The sequence below is a fragment of the Oncorhynchus mykiss genome, chromosome 1, assembly GCF_013265735.2.
Source record: "Oncorhynchus mykiss isolate Arlee chromosome 1, USDA_OmykA_1.1, whole genome shotgun sequence".
Lineage (NCBI taxonomy): Eukaryota > Metazoa > Chordata > Actinopteri > Salmoniformes > Salmonidae > Oncorhynchus > Oncorhynchus mykiss.
The window spans coordinates 65,221,688-65,237,715 of NC_048565.1; the positions used below are offsets into that span (position 1 = coordinate 65,221,688).

The 16,028-nt window shown below is 42.6% G+C and overlaps 1 protein-coding gene across 1 annotated transcript; it reads right to left on the reverse strand.

The window, feature by feature from the left end:
• Positions 1-8,369: 8,369 nt before the first annotated feature.
• stpg4 (sperm-tail PG-rich repeat containing 4) lies at positions 8,370-13,409 on the reverse strand. The gene is made up of 7 exons (XM_021608227.2): positions 13,213-13,409; positions 12,825-12,881; positions 12,312-12,563; positions 12,068-12,132; positions 11,863-11,908; positions 9,931-10,035; positions 8,370-9,684 (listed from the first exon to the last, which is right to left on the reverse strand). The coding sequence occupies exons 1-7, from the start codon at positions 13,285-13,287 to the stop codon at positions 9,574-9,576; spliced, it is 711 nt and encodes a 236-aa protein (XP_021463902.1). The 5' UTR covers positions 13,288-13,409; the 3' UTR covers positions 8,370-9,573.
• Positions 13,410-16,028: the final 2,619 nt, after the last annotated feature.

Consider the following 16,028-nt stretch of genomic DNA (forward strand, 5'->3'; position numbering starts at 1 on the left):
GTTTATTAAAGTAGTAAAAAGTTGAGTATTTGGTCCCATATTCCTAACACGCAATGACTACATCAAGCTTGTGACTCTACAAACTTGTTGGATGCATTTGCAGTTTGTTTTGGTTGTGTGTCAGATTATGTTGTGCCCAATAGAAATGAATGGTAAATCATGTATTGTGTCATTTTGGAGTCACTTTTACTGTAAATAAGAATAGAATATGTTTCTAAACACATCTACATTTATGTGGATGCTACCATGATTACGGATAGTCCTGAAGGAATCGTGAATAATGATGTGATGAGTGAGAAAGTTACCGATGCACAAATATCTTGGGGGTATGATATTTGTGCGTCTAACTTTCTCACTCATCATTATTCACAATTCATTCAGGATTATCCGTAATCAGGGTGGCATCCACATTAATGTAGAAGTGTTTAGAAACATATTCTATTCTTATTTACAGTAAAAGTGACTCCAAAATGACACAATACATTATTTACCATTCATTTCTATTGGGCACAACATAATCTGACACCCTAACAAAAAGCAAATGCCTCCAAGTTTGTAGAGACACAAGCTTGATGTAATCATTGTGTGCTAGGAATATGGGTCCAAATACTCAACGTTTGACTATTTTAATACATGCGTAAGTGAATTTGGGGGGACTATGTACAAGAAGTGCTGTAATTTCTAAACGGCTCACCCGATATGGATGAAAATATCATCAAATGAAAACTGACAGTCTGAACTTTAACCTCAGAGTCATTGTATCAATGCTGGAGTACAGAGCCAAAAACAACAACAAACGTGTCACTGTCCCAATACATTTGGAAGCACACTATACATCTATGACTATGCATTCGTAAGAACCTCTCAGATGCATTCATAGACAAGTCTATGGTGACACTGTTATACAGACCACATACATCCACTCTCAGGGATCCTTTCTAAAGTATCATTCCATTTTCTTCTTGTTAAACGAGATCCTTCAGCCGGTGTGTGTGTTTTACTGAAGCCACCATTGTGTGGTGTTGAAATCACTGATTTGCTAGTATTGTATCTAACTGTATTAATCATAATATGATTCATTGTGTGTCTTGTTTAAAAATAATTTTTAAATCATTGTCATCATAAACAATGACTTAAAATCACTGTGGGATTGTGTCCTCATCTGTCTCGTCATTTATGACTAATCTTCATCACTTCATAGTGCCTAACCAAATTAATATGGGCAGTGGGACTCGAGTTGCTATCTTATGTAATACTGCCAGCACAGTTTCTGCCTCAACTCACAACCCCCTCCCTCTCTCTCTCTCCCTACCCTCTCTATCCTCTCTCTCTCGCTCTCTCTCGCCATCTCTGTCTCTACCTCTCTCTCCCTCCCTCTTTCTCCATTTCTAACCACCCTCTCAGTTCTCGCTCTCTCTCTGCCTGATGTGATGTGGCTTGGTTGCCTAGCAGCCTCCCATGTTTGAGTAACTGGGGAAGCGGAGAGATATCTAGTCTGCTGGACAACACACACACATACACCAAGGCAGATTATACCACTGGTGTGCTTTTCTATGGGCCTGACTGTGTCTGTTTGATGTCAACTCTCGCTGCTGTAATGAATTGTTCTGTTCTCTGTACATTGATTTCTGTTTTGAGAAGAAGAATCCCAGTCTCTTCTCTGCAAGCACAATTTATTAACCCTTTCACGCACCAGGATAGAGTTATGACTGAAGAGTATTTAAATCTGTCTGTTTCACATAGGTCTACTTCGCTCACACATCAAAAGCCACATGCACGTCCCCATTTTCTTCTGATCCCTGCCTCTACTACCTCCACCACTCTCTCCCTCTGTCCTCCCCCACATTAGCCCGTGTGTGACAACTGCGTCTGGCCGGTGGGTTGGAGATTAGTGACTTAATCCAGAGGTTTCCAAACCTTTCCTCAGGGACCCCCAGTTATTTCATTGTTTTGTTGTAGCCCTGAACCAGTTGACCTGATTCACCAGTCAAGGACTTGATAATTAGTTGACAAGTTGAATCGGGTGTGTTAGCTCGAATAGATCACATGGAATGGCTGGGGATTCCCAAGGAGACAGCTGGCCTAATCCATGCGGTTGTGGAATGTTCTATATTGTGGCGCGGTCAGGACAGCCATGACGAGGCTGGTAAAAGGAGACATTAATGAATAGGCCTGCCTGCCGCAAAGCCTCTCAGGATGACATCAGATGACGAAGGGCTCCGGACAGTTTCGCTCATCGCCAGGCTGAATAATTAGCCTACGTGCCTTCTAAAACACACACCCAGTACTGTATAGTAGGCTAGGGGAGGCCAAAATTAGAGAGAAGAGTTCTATATTCTCCAATCAATCTAATTTGTTTATAAAGCCCTTCTTACATCAGCTGATGTCACAAAGTGCTGTACAGAAACCCAGCCTAAAACCCCGAACAGCAAGCAATGCAGATGTAGAACCACGGTGGCTAGGAAAAACTCCCTAGAAAGGCCAAAACCTAGGAAGAAACCTAGAGAGGAACCAGGCTATGAGGGCTAGCCATTCCTCTTCTGGCTGTGCTGGGTGGAGATTATAACAGAACATGGCCAAGATGTTCAAATGTTCATAGATGACCAGCAGGGTCAAATAATAATAATCACAGTGGTTGTCGCTAGTAGCACGTCTGCAGAGACAACGGAATTGTCTCTTAATAGCTCTGATTGTCCCTAGGTCTTTGTTCTCCCATATGTATAGGTAGGTGGGTCCCAGTGGCTGTGTCTGCTGTGTGGCAGCTTCATGTGATGTCAGGTGGCCTTGGCAGGGTTCTCTGGTTACCCTCAGGGGTGGCTGGGCGGCCAGGTCCCTGGTCGCTCTACTTGTGCACTGTTGGGGCTGAGGGGGGTCAGATGTCTGGGCCCAGTTACACCCCTATTACAGCCTGCCTGTTGTTTCAGTGGGGAAAAGTAGTGTTGCACGTTGTACCGGTACCACAGTACCAACATGTATGATACCAACATTTTAGAAAACTGTACTACTGTCTCATATGAAGCATGCCAAGAGTTTTGTCCCTATAGAAATGTAATTACTAGGAAGTTTAAAGACCGCCAGAACACGGCAATGTTCTAGTAATTTGATTTCTATGATTAGCCCTTTACTGTACTGTATGTGGGGTGGTATTCAGGAGAAAGAGGAAGCAACCTTATGAGACTGCCAACATCCAGGGAGTTATTGCAGGGCAGATGGAAGTTAAAGGTCCAGTGCAGTCACAAATGTGATTTTCCTGTGTTTTATTTATTTATATATATATATATATATATATATATATATATATATATATATATATATATATATATATATATATATATACACACACTACGGGTCAAAAGTTTTAGAACACCTACTCATTCAAGGGTTTTTCTATATTTTTACTATTTTCTACGTTGTAGAATAAGAGTGAAGATATCAAAACTATGAAATAACACATATGGAATCATGTTGTAACCAAAAAACTGTTAAACAAATCCAAATATATTTTATATTTGAGATTCTTCAAAGTAGCCACCCATTGCCTTGATGCCAGCTTTGCACACTCTTGGCATTCTCTCAACCAGCTTCACGAGGTAGTCACCTGGAATGCATTTCAATTAACAGGTATTTTTTTTTTGTCTTCACTATTATTCTACAATGTAGAAAATACTAAGAATAAAGGAAAAACCCTTGAATGAGTAGGTGTTCTAAAAATGTTGACCGGTAGTGTATATACAGTTGAAGTTGGACGTTTACATACACTTCGGTTGGAGTCATTAAAACTCGTTTTTCAACCACTCCACAAATTTCTTGTTAACAAACTATAATTTTGGCAAGTTGGTTAGGACATCTACTTTGTGTATGACACAAGTAATTTTTCCAACAATTGTTTACAGACAGATTCTTTCACTTATAAATCACTGTATCACAATTCCAGTGGGTAAGAAGTTTACATAAACAAAGTTCACTGTGCCTTTAAACAGCTTGGAAAATTCCAGAAAATTATGTCATGGCTCTAGAAGCTTCTGATAGGCTAATTGACATCATATGAGTCAATTGGAGGTGTACCTGTGGATGTATTTCAAGGCCTACCTTCAAACTCAGTGCCTCTTTGCTTGACATCATGGGAAAATCAAAAGAAATCAGCAAAGACCTCAGAAAAAAAATTGTAGACCTCCGCAAGTCTGGTTTGACCCAAGTTAAACATTTTAAAGGCAATGCTACCAAATACTAATTGAGTGTATGTTAACTTCTGACCCACTGGGAATGTGATGAAAGAAATAAAAGCTGAAATAAATAATTCTCTCTATTATTATTCTGACATTTCACATTCTTAAAATAAAGTGGTGATCCTAACTGACCTGACAGGGAATTTTTACTAAGATTAAATGTCAGGAATTGTAAAAAAATTTTTTAAAAAAAATAAAAAAATAAATAAAACTATTTGGCGAAGGTGTATGTAAACTTCTGACTTCAACTGTATATTAAAATGTAATTTGTGGAATTTCTTTCCTTCTTATTGCGTCTGAGCCAATGAGTTGTGTTGTGACAAGGTAGGGTTGGTATACAGAATATAGCCCTATTTGGTAAAAGACCAAATCCATTTTATGGCAAGAACAGCTGAAATAGGCAAAGAGAAATGACAGTCCATCATTACATCAATAATCTCAAAGATAAAATACATTTTGATTTGTTTAACACTTTTTGGGTTACTACATGCTTCCATATGTGTTCTTCAATAGTTTTGATGTCTTCACTATTATTCTACAATGTAGAAAATAGTAAAAATAAAGAAAAACCCTTGAATGAGTAGGTGTGTCCAAACTTTTGACTGCTACTGTATATATACACTACCATTCAAAAGTTTGGGGTCACTTAGAAATGTCCTAGTTTTTTAAACAAAATCACATTTTTTGTCTATTAAAATAACATCAAATTGATCAGAAATATAGTGTAGACAACTAAATGTGCTTATCTTTCAAAAACAAGGACATTTCTAAGTGACCCAAAACTTTTGAACGGTAGTGTATATTCCCACACTATGAGGTTGAGCAGAAATATGCCCTTGTAGTGTAAGAGCTATTTGAAATGACTGCCTGACATTTCAGCCTGTTGTGGTGGGATGTAGTTTTGGCCTGCCTGGTGACATCATCAAGTCGTAAATGTGTTAATAGACCAATAACAGATATTTTTCGGTTTTCCCCTTCCCTACTCCAGACAGTCCTAGCAAAATTATTGATTGAGAAAGTGTTCTTTGCTAAGAAGCATTTTTTTCTTCTCTTTTTGACCATTTTAATTTAAAACAATCACAGTAAGGTACTTAATTGTTACCCAGAAAGGATTTGATATTGAGATAAAAACAGCTGCATTGGACCTTTAATAGAGAGGATGCTAACAATAGGTCATGTGTGGCAATCTGAACTTCAGGGCCTGGAGGGCAATTATGTTTGGTCATTGGTGTGGGTTTTCACATAAACCTAGATGGTTATATCTCTTTAACAATCAGTAAAGGAACCGGCAACCTAGCAATACATTCTAAAACAATGTTGACACATGAGGCAGCAGCCAATGAAGCGGCAGATATCCAATTGAAACGTTTTCTCCTTGATAACGTTCTGAGGTTAACCAGTTAATGTAAATGAGTTACAGCAGCAGAGATATCACCAACCTTGCCCCCCCCCCCCCCCCCCCCCCCGGGTTCTATTTCACCAAACCGACTCACCTGATCGCCCTCAAACAGCCTTGGCCCGTGTCCATGTGCCCAACATCATGCCAGCGCCATTACGGGATAAACAATGACCCCTTGTTTCACTAACAGCAGCCTATTCAACCTTATTAAACTTTTATATGTCATTTAATAGAGCTGTAATGTCGGCCTATCGCACCTGTCAATTACATGGTAAAGAGATACCTGGTCATCTGCTTTGGTGTCATGCTGCCTTCTGAATTCTTTAGCCAGCCGTCAACACCGTGGTGGCGATGGGAATGGATGTGACCCTGCCGGAGAGGACACAAGTGAACAATACTCCATGACAGCTCTGTCTTCATGGCTTACCATTGGGCTACGTGAGAGGGCTGGAGTTTTTCAAGGTGGTCATGTAATACAAGGAAGGGAGGAAGCAGCAGTAGATTGTGTGGGGGCGGCCATCTTGGTTCATTGCGTTGTAAACAAAGGCTGTTTTTGCTCGTTTGGCGTCGTGGGTTCGTCAATCTTTAGAGTGACGTGGACCGTGGAGTGACTGATGATGCTTGTTGTTGTATCTCCAGAGACAGTATGAGCCAATTCAGGACAGACGTCCTTACCTCAAACAATGGAAAACACAAATAGCATGGCAATTTCTTTGAACTGCTCGGTTTGATGTCGGGTCACTTCCTGTTCAAAGCTGCCAATTATATGGATTGGAGGATTTTAAAAACATCCATTATCATGTCGCCTTCACAATATTATCCTGAATTCATTTAGCTATTCCAGAAACCAGAAGGTCATGTTTGGGTTGTCTGTTCTGCCCAGTTGTCCTTGTTGACACTAGATGGTTTCAAATGAAAGTGAGGGACTTAATCCCACAATAAACCTTGGCTGCAGCCAACCCAACTGCCTCAAAACCTGAAGAGGATTTTACATGGAGTTTAGGAGGTGATCAATTGAACAAGCTTATCTCCTTTCCTTTGCTTTTTGATAACACAAAGTCACGCAATTGCTAGAAAATAAAATGTAGCCTAGTGGCCTAGGTGCATGCTTTACCTTCTCTGAGAGTCATTTATTCTGCATTTGTTTTGGAGAGGTTGATCCTGGTTCAATCATATGTTGTCCTTTTCTCACTAGCCCTGTTTATAACTGGTTCTAGCATGCATCCTTTGTCCTGATCTTGTTCACATTCTGATTGTGCCCATGTAACGGATGTGAAACGGCTAGCTTAGTTAGCGTGGGCGCTAAATAGCGTTTCAATCAGTGACGTCACTTGCTCTGAGACCTTGAAGTAGTAGTTCCCCTTGCTCTGCAAGGGCCGCGGCTTTTGTGGAGCGATGGGTAACGATGCTTCGAGGGTGACTGTTGATGTGTGCAGAAGGTCCCTGGTTCGCGCCCGGGTATGGGCGAGGGGACGGTTTAAATTTGTACTGTTACATTGATGCTGTTGACCCGGATTACTGGTTGCTGCGGAAAAAGGAGGAAGGTCAAAAGGGGCGTTGATGTGTGCAGAAGGTCCCTAGTTCGCGCCCGGGTATGGGCGAGGGGACGGTCTAAATTTGTACTGTTACACCCACATTTGTTTGACGGGTGTAGACAATCAAAAGACACATTGTGATCTGATTGTGATCAGATTTCCTGATCACCTCCAGAGGTAGTCGGAGACCCATTGTGTCTGGATATAAGGATCTGGACAGTGAAACCATTTAAATCATCATTATATTGCCTTCTAAAATCATTGACAGGTGGCACCATTGGCTTATGGCATACATTTTTCTTCAAATTAAATCTTATTTTGAAAGAATATCTGTAAAATAATGTGCATACGGGGGAGGGACCAGGAAATCTGGTCACAATGCAGACACAGCAGATGGATGATGTAAGTGACACATGTTTGAAAATGTGGGCACAATCGGAATGTGGACAAGATCAGGACACATGTTAGAAGCAGGTATAAATGGTGCTAGGCATTGTGGTCAGCCTAACCAATATCTTTCATTGACTCAGGACCTAAAAGAGGGGTCGTGCTAAGTCCTCACTATGGGGCATATGTTACAGATCAGAGTGTTGTTATGATGACCCTGAGGGATTGTAAAATAAGATGTACTTTATTGTTCATTAACTTGCAGAGAACTTAAATGTGTTTTTATGATCATACGCCATACCCCCTGAGACAAACACACCCCGAGGGAATGGAAGCAATGGGTCATCCGCAGTGCAGCGCCTCTGGAGCAATTGTAGGGGGTTTAGGGCCTTGTGCAAGGGTGATGGTAACTAGGATGATGCCAGCAACCCTCTGGCTCGCTTCTCTAACCACTAGGCTACCAGTGGCTGGCTATAGTGTACACCTGACCACAGCCTACAGCGATGATGCATCCGCCAGAAATGTCTGTAAGCTTTAAAATGATATCAAACTCAACTGTTTATATTTTCCAGTGATGAAGACATGGATGTCTCATGGTATGGCGGGGATTGCAAAATGGGTCCATTTTGAGCACCTTTTATTTCATGAATGTTTTGGCATTCGTGTCCAAAAAGTCACTTTCTGAGCACTTCTTCCATTGGCAAACATGTAACAACAGTGTTGTTTAAATCCAAAGGGATGCTGTCAAAAAGAGATTGAATTCAAAATGGATTTACCCACTTACAGGACCGGGCTTATAGGGACGTATTTCTGTCAGCCTCAGAGTGTTCTCCTTAGTCCCCTACACAATGACAACGTCAATAAGAGCCCTGCACTTGAAACACTTGAGCCGCTCGTATGTGTCGCAAGCTGAAGACAAGGACGTGAAGTGTTGGAAGGTTTAAACTGATGTGCTAAGATAATGACGTTATGGATATATTTGGGAATATGGCGAGAATGCAGACATTATGAACTGACATCTATGCAGGGCAATGGAACGAGTGAGATACATAGTGATGTCTCAAAAGACGTCAAGAACAAGTACTCCCTGATTTTTTTTATTTAATTTTTTTATCACATAGCAATCTGATGAGAATGTAACGTGGTTTCAGACAATCGGAGCATCCAGGACCGAGACGATCTATTGTAAAAAATAAAAATAAAATGTTTGTTTTTTAAACACAACTACTTGGCCTACCTTCCACAGGCCTGATTCCTATCAAGGCTATGGTCTATGTTAGAGTAACCTGAGTCCAACATTACCCCGTGTTAGTCTTTTTCATTGACAGTAAGGATAGGTAGTGATAAGAATAGCCCTTTCGTGGTGTGACACTGGCTGCTCCGCTAATGTTGAATGTGCAGCATGCCAGCTATGTGCATGTGATGGATGACTGAACTGCATTTCCCCCCTCACTCACGAGTGCATAACACAGCAGATAGTGTGGAGGCACAACAGCCTGCCAGACAGGCTGCCAGCAGAGAGAGAGGGGAGACAAACTGGGGTAGGCAGAAGTACAAAGGGCTGGATTCAATCCGTAGTGCCGAAGATCGGACGTTTTTAGGAAATGTTCGATAGAGCCGAGATATGCATCGTTTAACGTGAATGCAGTCTCCGTGAAAACACTGGCTTTAAATTTCAATCCCGCTATAATGCCGATCTTCTACGGATTGAATCCAGCCCTTAGACAACCAGCGTTGCAATGCAGATTAATATTGTTTAGTTTCCCTGGTTAGTGTCTCTAAAAATGGACTAAGGTAAAACAAATGTTTTTGATAATGGTGGGCCTATGTGTCTGGCAATAGTAAGAGATGCGTTTGTGGGTAAATGTAGTCAAGTGCATTTGACAACGAAATCAGGGTTTTTTCTTTACTCGGGGGGAAAATAAGCAACATGATCACCCAGTGTCACGTGCATTCTATCAGACAGTAGAAGTGGGGGGACTAGGGAGTCATAAAAAGGGATGGCTGGATGACACTGTTGGACGATCTAGAAGACATTGCGGAAGAAGAGACCGTGGGCCCTGCCCATGTTGGCCTCCGTCCCCAGACGGTGACCCATCTGCCAGGACGGCTCATAAGTCCCCGGTCCTGGAGTCCTCTGCCAAACAAGGTCAACAAACAAACACTCACAAAAAAAAGCACAGCTAGCTCGGTCTTCACCTATCATTACTGTGGGAGAGAGAATAGCATACCATACCAAGCATTAAAAATGACTGTTTACATTTTTATAACTATCTGAAGTGACATTATGCTTAGGAGAGTGTTACTACTCTCAATGGTGATGAAGGTGACTCTGTGTGTGTGTGTGTGTGTGTGTGTGTGCGTGTGCGTGCGCGTCACTCACCGACCGCACACTGTGAAGACGCGGCACAGTGGATCTGAAACAGGACGTGACTCCTATGGTCGGGCCCGTCCTCATGTTGTAATGTCCAGGAGCAGGGCCCTCTCTCTGAACACAAACAGGAACCATTTGATTCACTATTTACAATAGGCTAACTCACTCACACAGGCAAAGAAAACTGCTCAGAGGGACCACGGTTGAATGGTTGTCTTGAGGATTATTTTCTGGCACGAATCACGATTGCATAAGTATTCAAGGTCTAAAGCTGGAAGTTGGATCAGTGAGGCAGTTCATATTGTATGCCTTATTTATACTTGATCCACGGCATATACGTTATATGAATTACGTGAGGTTCAAACTACTTTATTTCAATAGCCCCCAGCTCTCATTTTCCCCTGCTGCCCACTATAACACACGGTGTTGGCCACAAGCAGAAAATAGCACACAGCCTATCCTAGCCTTTCCCGTTCCTGACATAAAACGTTTTTACGTCGCTGAGCCAGTAATCCATCCCTAGCCCTCCTGATGCGGTGATTCATAGCACAAAGAACGAGAGAAGAGGAAGAAAAAAAGAAAAAAAGAAGCCTTTCTATGTCCCTGAGCTCAGACTAGCTAGCTATAGCTATCATTATTTGCCATTTGATTGCGCTGGGCAAGTTCACTTGATCCCCCCCCCCACCCCCGCCTGCCCGCCAGCCCTCAGGGGAGCTGATCTGCGGTGACGGTGTTAATGCAGGTGTATTTCACAGGAGCTTTTAGAAAGGACACAGAGGACCAAAGCACACTCGCCTGCCCATGATGAGCTGTCCTGGTGATCTGCCTCTGTGCAAGGCGCCTGGCCTACTTTTCGCCGCTGTCGGAGCGAGCGCCACATTCTCCTGGTGTGGCACAGATAACTGGCCCATGCCGCACATTAATTATGTGTGTCAAGAAGGACCATGCCGCAGCGAAGGTCCTCGACACCTCTATTCCCATAGATACGCCACGTGTGCATAGTGCAGATACCCCGAGCTGTTCTCTTCGACCACAAAACTTTATCAGAGGCCATGGCCAAACAATAAAGATTTTATATAGATGATCGCAGATAGGAATAAATAAAATAAAGCGGAATTAAAGTCTCCAAACATGGTTTGTTCGGAGTTGCATCTGCACAGACACTGCACAGTGCACACAAACAAATCTGGGGCACATTTAGGCCCGAGGATGAAGAAATTAAGTCAAATCACGAGAAAAAAAACAACCCCCCTCTTTGTTGGGTTTGCAATGCCTTAAACCCTGGGGATATTTCTATGTGAATATGTGAAAATCTATTTCACATTTGGAGCCTGCAAAGAGAAATACAAAAAAAATCCTCCGTTGCTCATTTCAATGAGATTGATAGGGATTCGCTGGCTGACTATTTTCAGTGTAAAACATTAAGACTCTGTGACCCTTGACCCCCTGATATATGGCGAACCTGCTTCAATTCGTCAAGCAGACAGCTGTCTGAATGGCTGTGGCTACAAATATGATTGCCACGGGACTTGTTGAACTGTTTAACCTTTGACAATAAACTTGCTTTGGACTAGCCCTGACACACCACTAGCGGTGAAAAAAGCTCCCCACTACATAGTAATGGCACCCTTGAGATGTCCCAACACATTTCCTTCTCTGTTAACGTGAGAGAGCTGCCAACACTGCTCAAATATGTGCGCACTTGCTGCACACTGCAGCACACACAGTGCAACCGAACATGAAACATTGATCAACACAGTGCCATAATAGGCATCAAACGCGGTCAGAGATAATATACCGTAACCTCCATAACATACTGTAGGTCTCTAAACAGACTCGGTTATGGGTGTCATAACCAAACCGACTGAAACACGTAGGTCTGCAGGCCTTTGTTGGCAACGTAATTGGCTTAGTCATAGCTAGTGGAGACTAGATACTCACAGGCAGAAAGCTGGCACGCTGCACTGCCGAACGAAACATCACGTGTCTGCAAGGAGAGAAGAGAGAGAGAGTGGTTCGAGAGGAGAATAGGTGCTGTAGAGAAGAGGCCAGACCTGTTGTGTGGTACTGGAAAGGAGAGGTCAGGTGGTTATTTGTACAGGAAAAAGATATCAAGGGGATGATTCATATATCAAGGAGTGCTTACTTGCAGGGTATCTTGGGCACTGGTTTCTGGGTCACATTGTAGTGGCATGGTGAAAGGTCTATTTCCTGGACAAAGATGGACAATATAAAACATTCAGGTTAAAATGATAAATAAAACCTCATTATTAGAAGATACATGAATGCTGATAACAGCCCCTTCTCCACGCCTCCCCATCTCCTTTCCCCCACACCACACCACCTCCCCTGGTCCCCCTCCTCTTGTCCCCTTCCCATCCTCTCCCCACCTTGTCGCGGATACCCAGAGTGTAGTTTTTTGGGCGGGGGCAGCTCTTAAAGGAGTAGGAGGCCTGGCATTGGAGGGCCTCCTGGGTGGAGTCAGTGAAGCAATAGGCTCCCGGCAGCAGCAAGTCCCCCTTACGCATCTGCATCTTGGTGTCTCTCCCCGTACCCTTAAAGCCATACGTCCTACGGACCGGGTTCAGGCCAGCCTCCTCAATGAAGTCCCGGATGTGGTAACTCCCAGGGATGGGCGTATCCTGGAGGGATGCGAATGAGAGGAAAATGTTTTTTTTTATTTTTATATCTCCTGCACACATGATTTCCCGCATATATGGGAAAAGGAGATTGAGAAGGCATTTTTGGACAGCATCATCTTTAAATGCACTGGATAGAGAGTTTTATCTAATATTTTAATATTACATAAATTCTACATAATTCCATAATCTTAATAGTAGAACTGTGTGAAGATGCTTGACTGAAACCAACTGTTGTTGTTTCCCCTCACTGAAAATACCTACTTTCAAAGTACCCATCCACCATCTGCCTCTGTCACACTGGTCCCCTTTCTCATTGCCCTGTAGATGCAAGATAGACCAAACAGTAAAAAAGGCTTGTAATACAGGCAAAAGGCTTGTTTATGGACTGTATTTTTAGGAATACGTGACAAAATAACCGACTTAATTTATTTCTACATCTACCTTTACATTTTAGTCATGAATACCTATAGCTACTGTATTTCTTTGCCAAGAGACTGAATCCAACTTCAGTGTACAGTCATAATATCCTATGACTGCCAACTCCTCCTGACTGCAAAGATGATAACACTTCACAGGCTATTTCTGCTCTCAACAAACCTCTTTTCTCATGACAAAGATACAAAATTACACTGACTAGTCTCAAGCTTACCCTCTCCTCTGTCCTGCATGATGCATCATCGCGGGATATGTCACTAACGTTGGACATATTTTTTCCTACGGTCATTGTTTTCCCAGTACTGTGTGTATGCACTTCGCCGTCGGCTGTTTGCTCTCACAGAGATAAAGTTACAGCTTCTCAGACCGTGACTGTTACTAGTAGCAGCCCCAGCAACAATACATTTTTCAACAGGCTGACACTGTGAGATGCAGCGGACACTGTGTGACCCAGGTCAAAGTTTAAGATGTTGATAATGACACAAATGAATATTGTCATAGTTACTGTGCCAGTGTTCCCTTTGTAACGTCACACAGGCCTACTGCACGACCAGGTTAAAAATGTGTCATAAATGGTTTCCTAGTGGCATGTCACAATAGGATAATATGTTATGGTGTGACAATTATCTTTAAGCTAATTTTTGGCAGGTTAGTTGTAATCCCATCTGGATTTTTAAATAAGTGTGAATGGCTGTGCTTAGACAGTCAGCCCAATTCTGATATTTTTTTCACTAATCGGTATTTTGACCAATCAGATCAGCTCTGAAAAAGATCTGATGTGATTGGTCAAAATACCATTTTGTGAAAAACAGATCAGAATTGGGATGCCTGTCTAAACGCAGCCACAGAGTATCAGTGAGAATGAGTGGTATGCAGCTATTACTAGATGCATAGCACACTTCTACCCAACAAACTTGGGCGGTCATATAGACACATCATGTATGTATGAAAACCCATCATAAAATAAAGTTAGTAGTTCTTATTGAACATTATATCAGATTTCTTCTCAGAGGGTTATGGCTAGGTTGAATAACTCAAGTAAGGGGCCCCCTTATAAGCACTTGTCTCTAGTGGCTTAGTCCAAACTTTCTTCGCCTCATAGCACATACAGCTGAGTGATATGCAGTGTAAGTGCTGTGCAACACACTATGAACCAGAACTAAAAAACATAATCTAGATTGGAGAGCCTGCTAAGAAATTTGTGGGAGCAGTAGCAAAATGTTCTGCCCCGTTGCTAAGCTACATGGAGCATATGATTTCAAGTAGCCAGGAATTCATGTTTACACTGCTTGTCAAGGGAGTCTCATGTCATGTTTCAAGTTTCATGTTTTTAATGTCACAGGCACAAGTACAGCGAAAGGCCTTTATTGCAAGCTCTAACCCCAACGATGCATTAATCAATAACAATGTAAAACAAAAAATAACAAGGTAGAACAAAAACACACAATAAGAAATAATCTAAGAAATCAGAAGAACACGATAAAGTAAGTACACATACTATACACAGGGCCATTTCCAGTACCATATTTACAATGTGCAGGGATACTGGAGCGATAGAGGTAGATATGTATAGAGGTAAGGTGACTAAGCATCAGGATATATGAGAAACAGAGTAGCAGCAGCCTATATGATGATTGTATGTGAGTGGGTGTGATGCAGCCAGTCAAGATGCTCTCAATGGTACAGCTGTAGAACTTCAGAACTTGTGTGTGATTTGGACACCGAGGAACTTGAAGCTCTCGACCAGCTCCACTGCAGTCCCGTCGACGTGGATGATGGTGTTGTAGTCGTGAGTGAACAGGGAGTACAGGAGGGGACTAAGTACACACCCCTGTGGGGTCCCCGTGTTGAGGGTCAGTGTGGCGGAGGTGATGTTGCCTACCCTCACCACTCAGGGTTGGCCCGTCAGAAAGTCCTCAATCCAGTTGCAGAGGGAAGTGTTCAGCCCCAAGGTCCTAAGCTTGGTGACGAGCTTGGAGGGGACAATGGTGTTGAATGCTGAGATGTAGCCAATGCAACAGCATTGTCATATAGGTATTTCTCTTATCTAGGTGTTTGAGGGCAGTGAGGAGTGCAATTGAGATGGCGTTGTCTATGGATCTGTTGGGGCAGTATGCAAATTGGAGTGGGTTTAGGGTGTCTGGAATGATGGAGTTGGTGTGTGCCATAACTAGCCTCTCAAAGCACTTACGGATGCTACAGGACGGTAGTCATTGTGGCATGAAGCCTTAGAGTTCACAATGGAATATCATCGGGCCTGCGGCAGTGGCGGTTGGTGCTGTTTAAGATGAGGGAGGATGATATACAGTGGGGCAAAAAAGTATTTAGTCAGCCACCAATTGTGCAAGTTCTCCCACTTAAAAAGATGAGAGAGGCCTGTAATTTTCATCATAGGTACACTTCAACTATGACAGACAAAATGAGAAAAAAAATCCAGAAAATCACATTGTAGGATTTTTAATGAATTTATTTGCAAATTATGGTGGAAAATAAGTATTTGGGCACCTACAAACAAGCAAGATTTCTGGCTCTCACAGACCTGTAACTTCTTCTTTAAGAGGCTCCTCTGTCCTCCACTCGTTACCTGTATTAATGGCACCTGTTTGAACTTGTTATCAGTATAAAAGACACCTGTCCACAACCTCAAACAGTCACACTCCGAACTCCACTATGGCCAAGACCAAAGAGCTGTCAAAGGACACCAGAAACAAAATTGTAGACCTGCACCAGGCTGGGAAGACTGAATCTGCAATAGGTAAGCAGCTTGGTTTGAAGAAATCAACTGTGGGAGCAATTATTAGGAAATGGAAGACATACAAGACCACTGATAATCTCCCTCGATCTGGGGCTCTACGCAAGATCTCACCCCGTGGGGTCAAAATGATCACAAGAACAGTGAGCAAAAATCCCAGAACCACACGTGGGGACCTAGTGAATGACCTGCAGAGAGCTGGGACCAAAGTAACAAAGCCTACCATCAGTAACACACTACGCCGCCAGGGACTCAAATCCTGCAGTGCCAGACGTGTC

What these genes read in the sequence shown, in the direction of transcription:
- stpg4 (XM_021608227.2), bottom strand. Translation starts at nt 13,287, where the DNA reads ATGACCGTAGGAAAAAATATGTCCAACGTTAGTGACATATCCCGCGAT. An exon ending in GGTGGATGGGTACTTTGAAA is followed by an intron (nt 12,564 to 12,824) that starts GTAGGTATTTTC and finishes GCATCCCTCCAG; the next exon opens with GATACGCCCATCCCTGGGAG. An exon ending in GTGCCCAAGATACCCTGCAA is followed by an intron (nt 11,909 to 12,067) that starts GTAAGCACTCCT and finishes CTCTCCTTGCAG; the next exon opens with ACACGTGATGTTTCGTTCGG.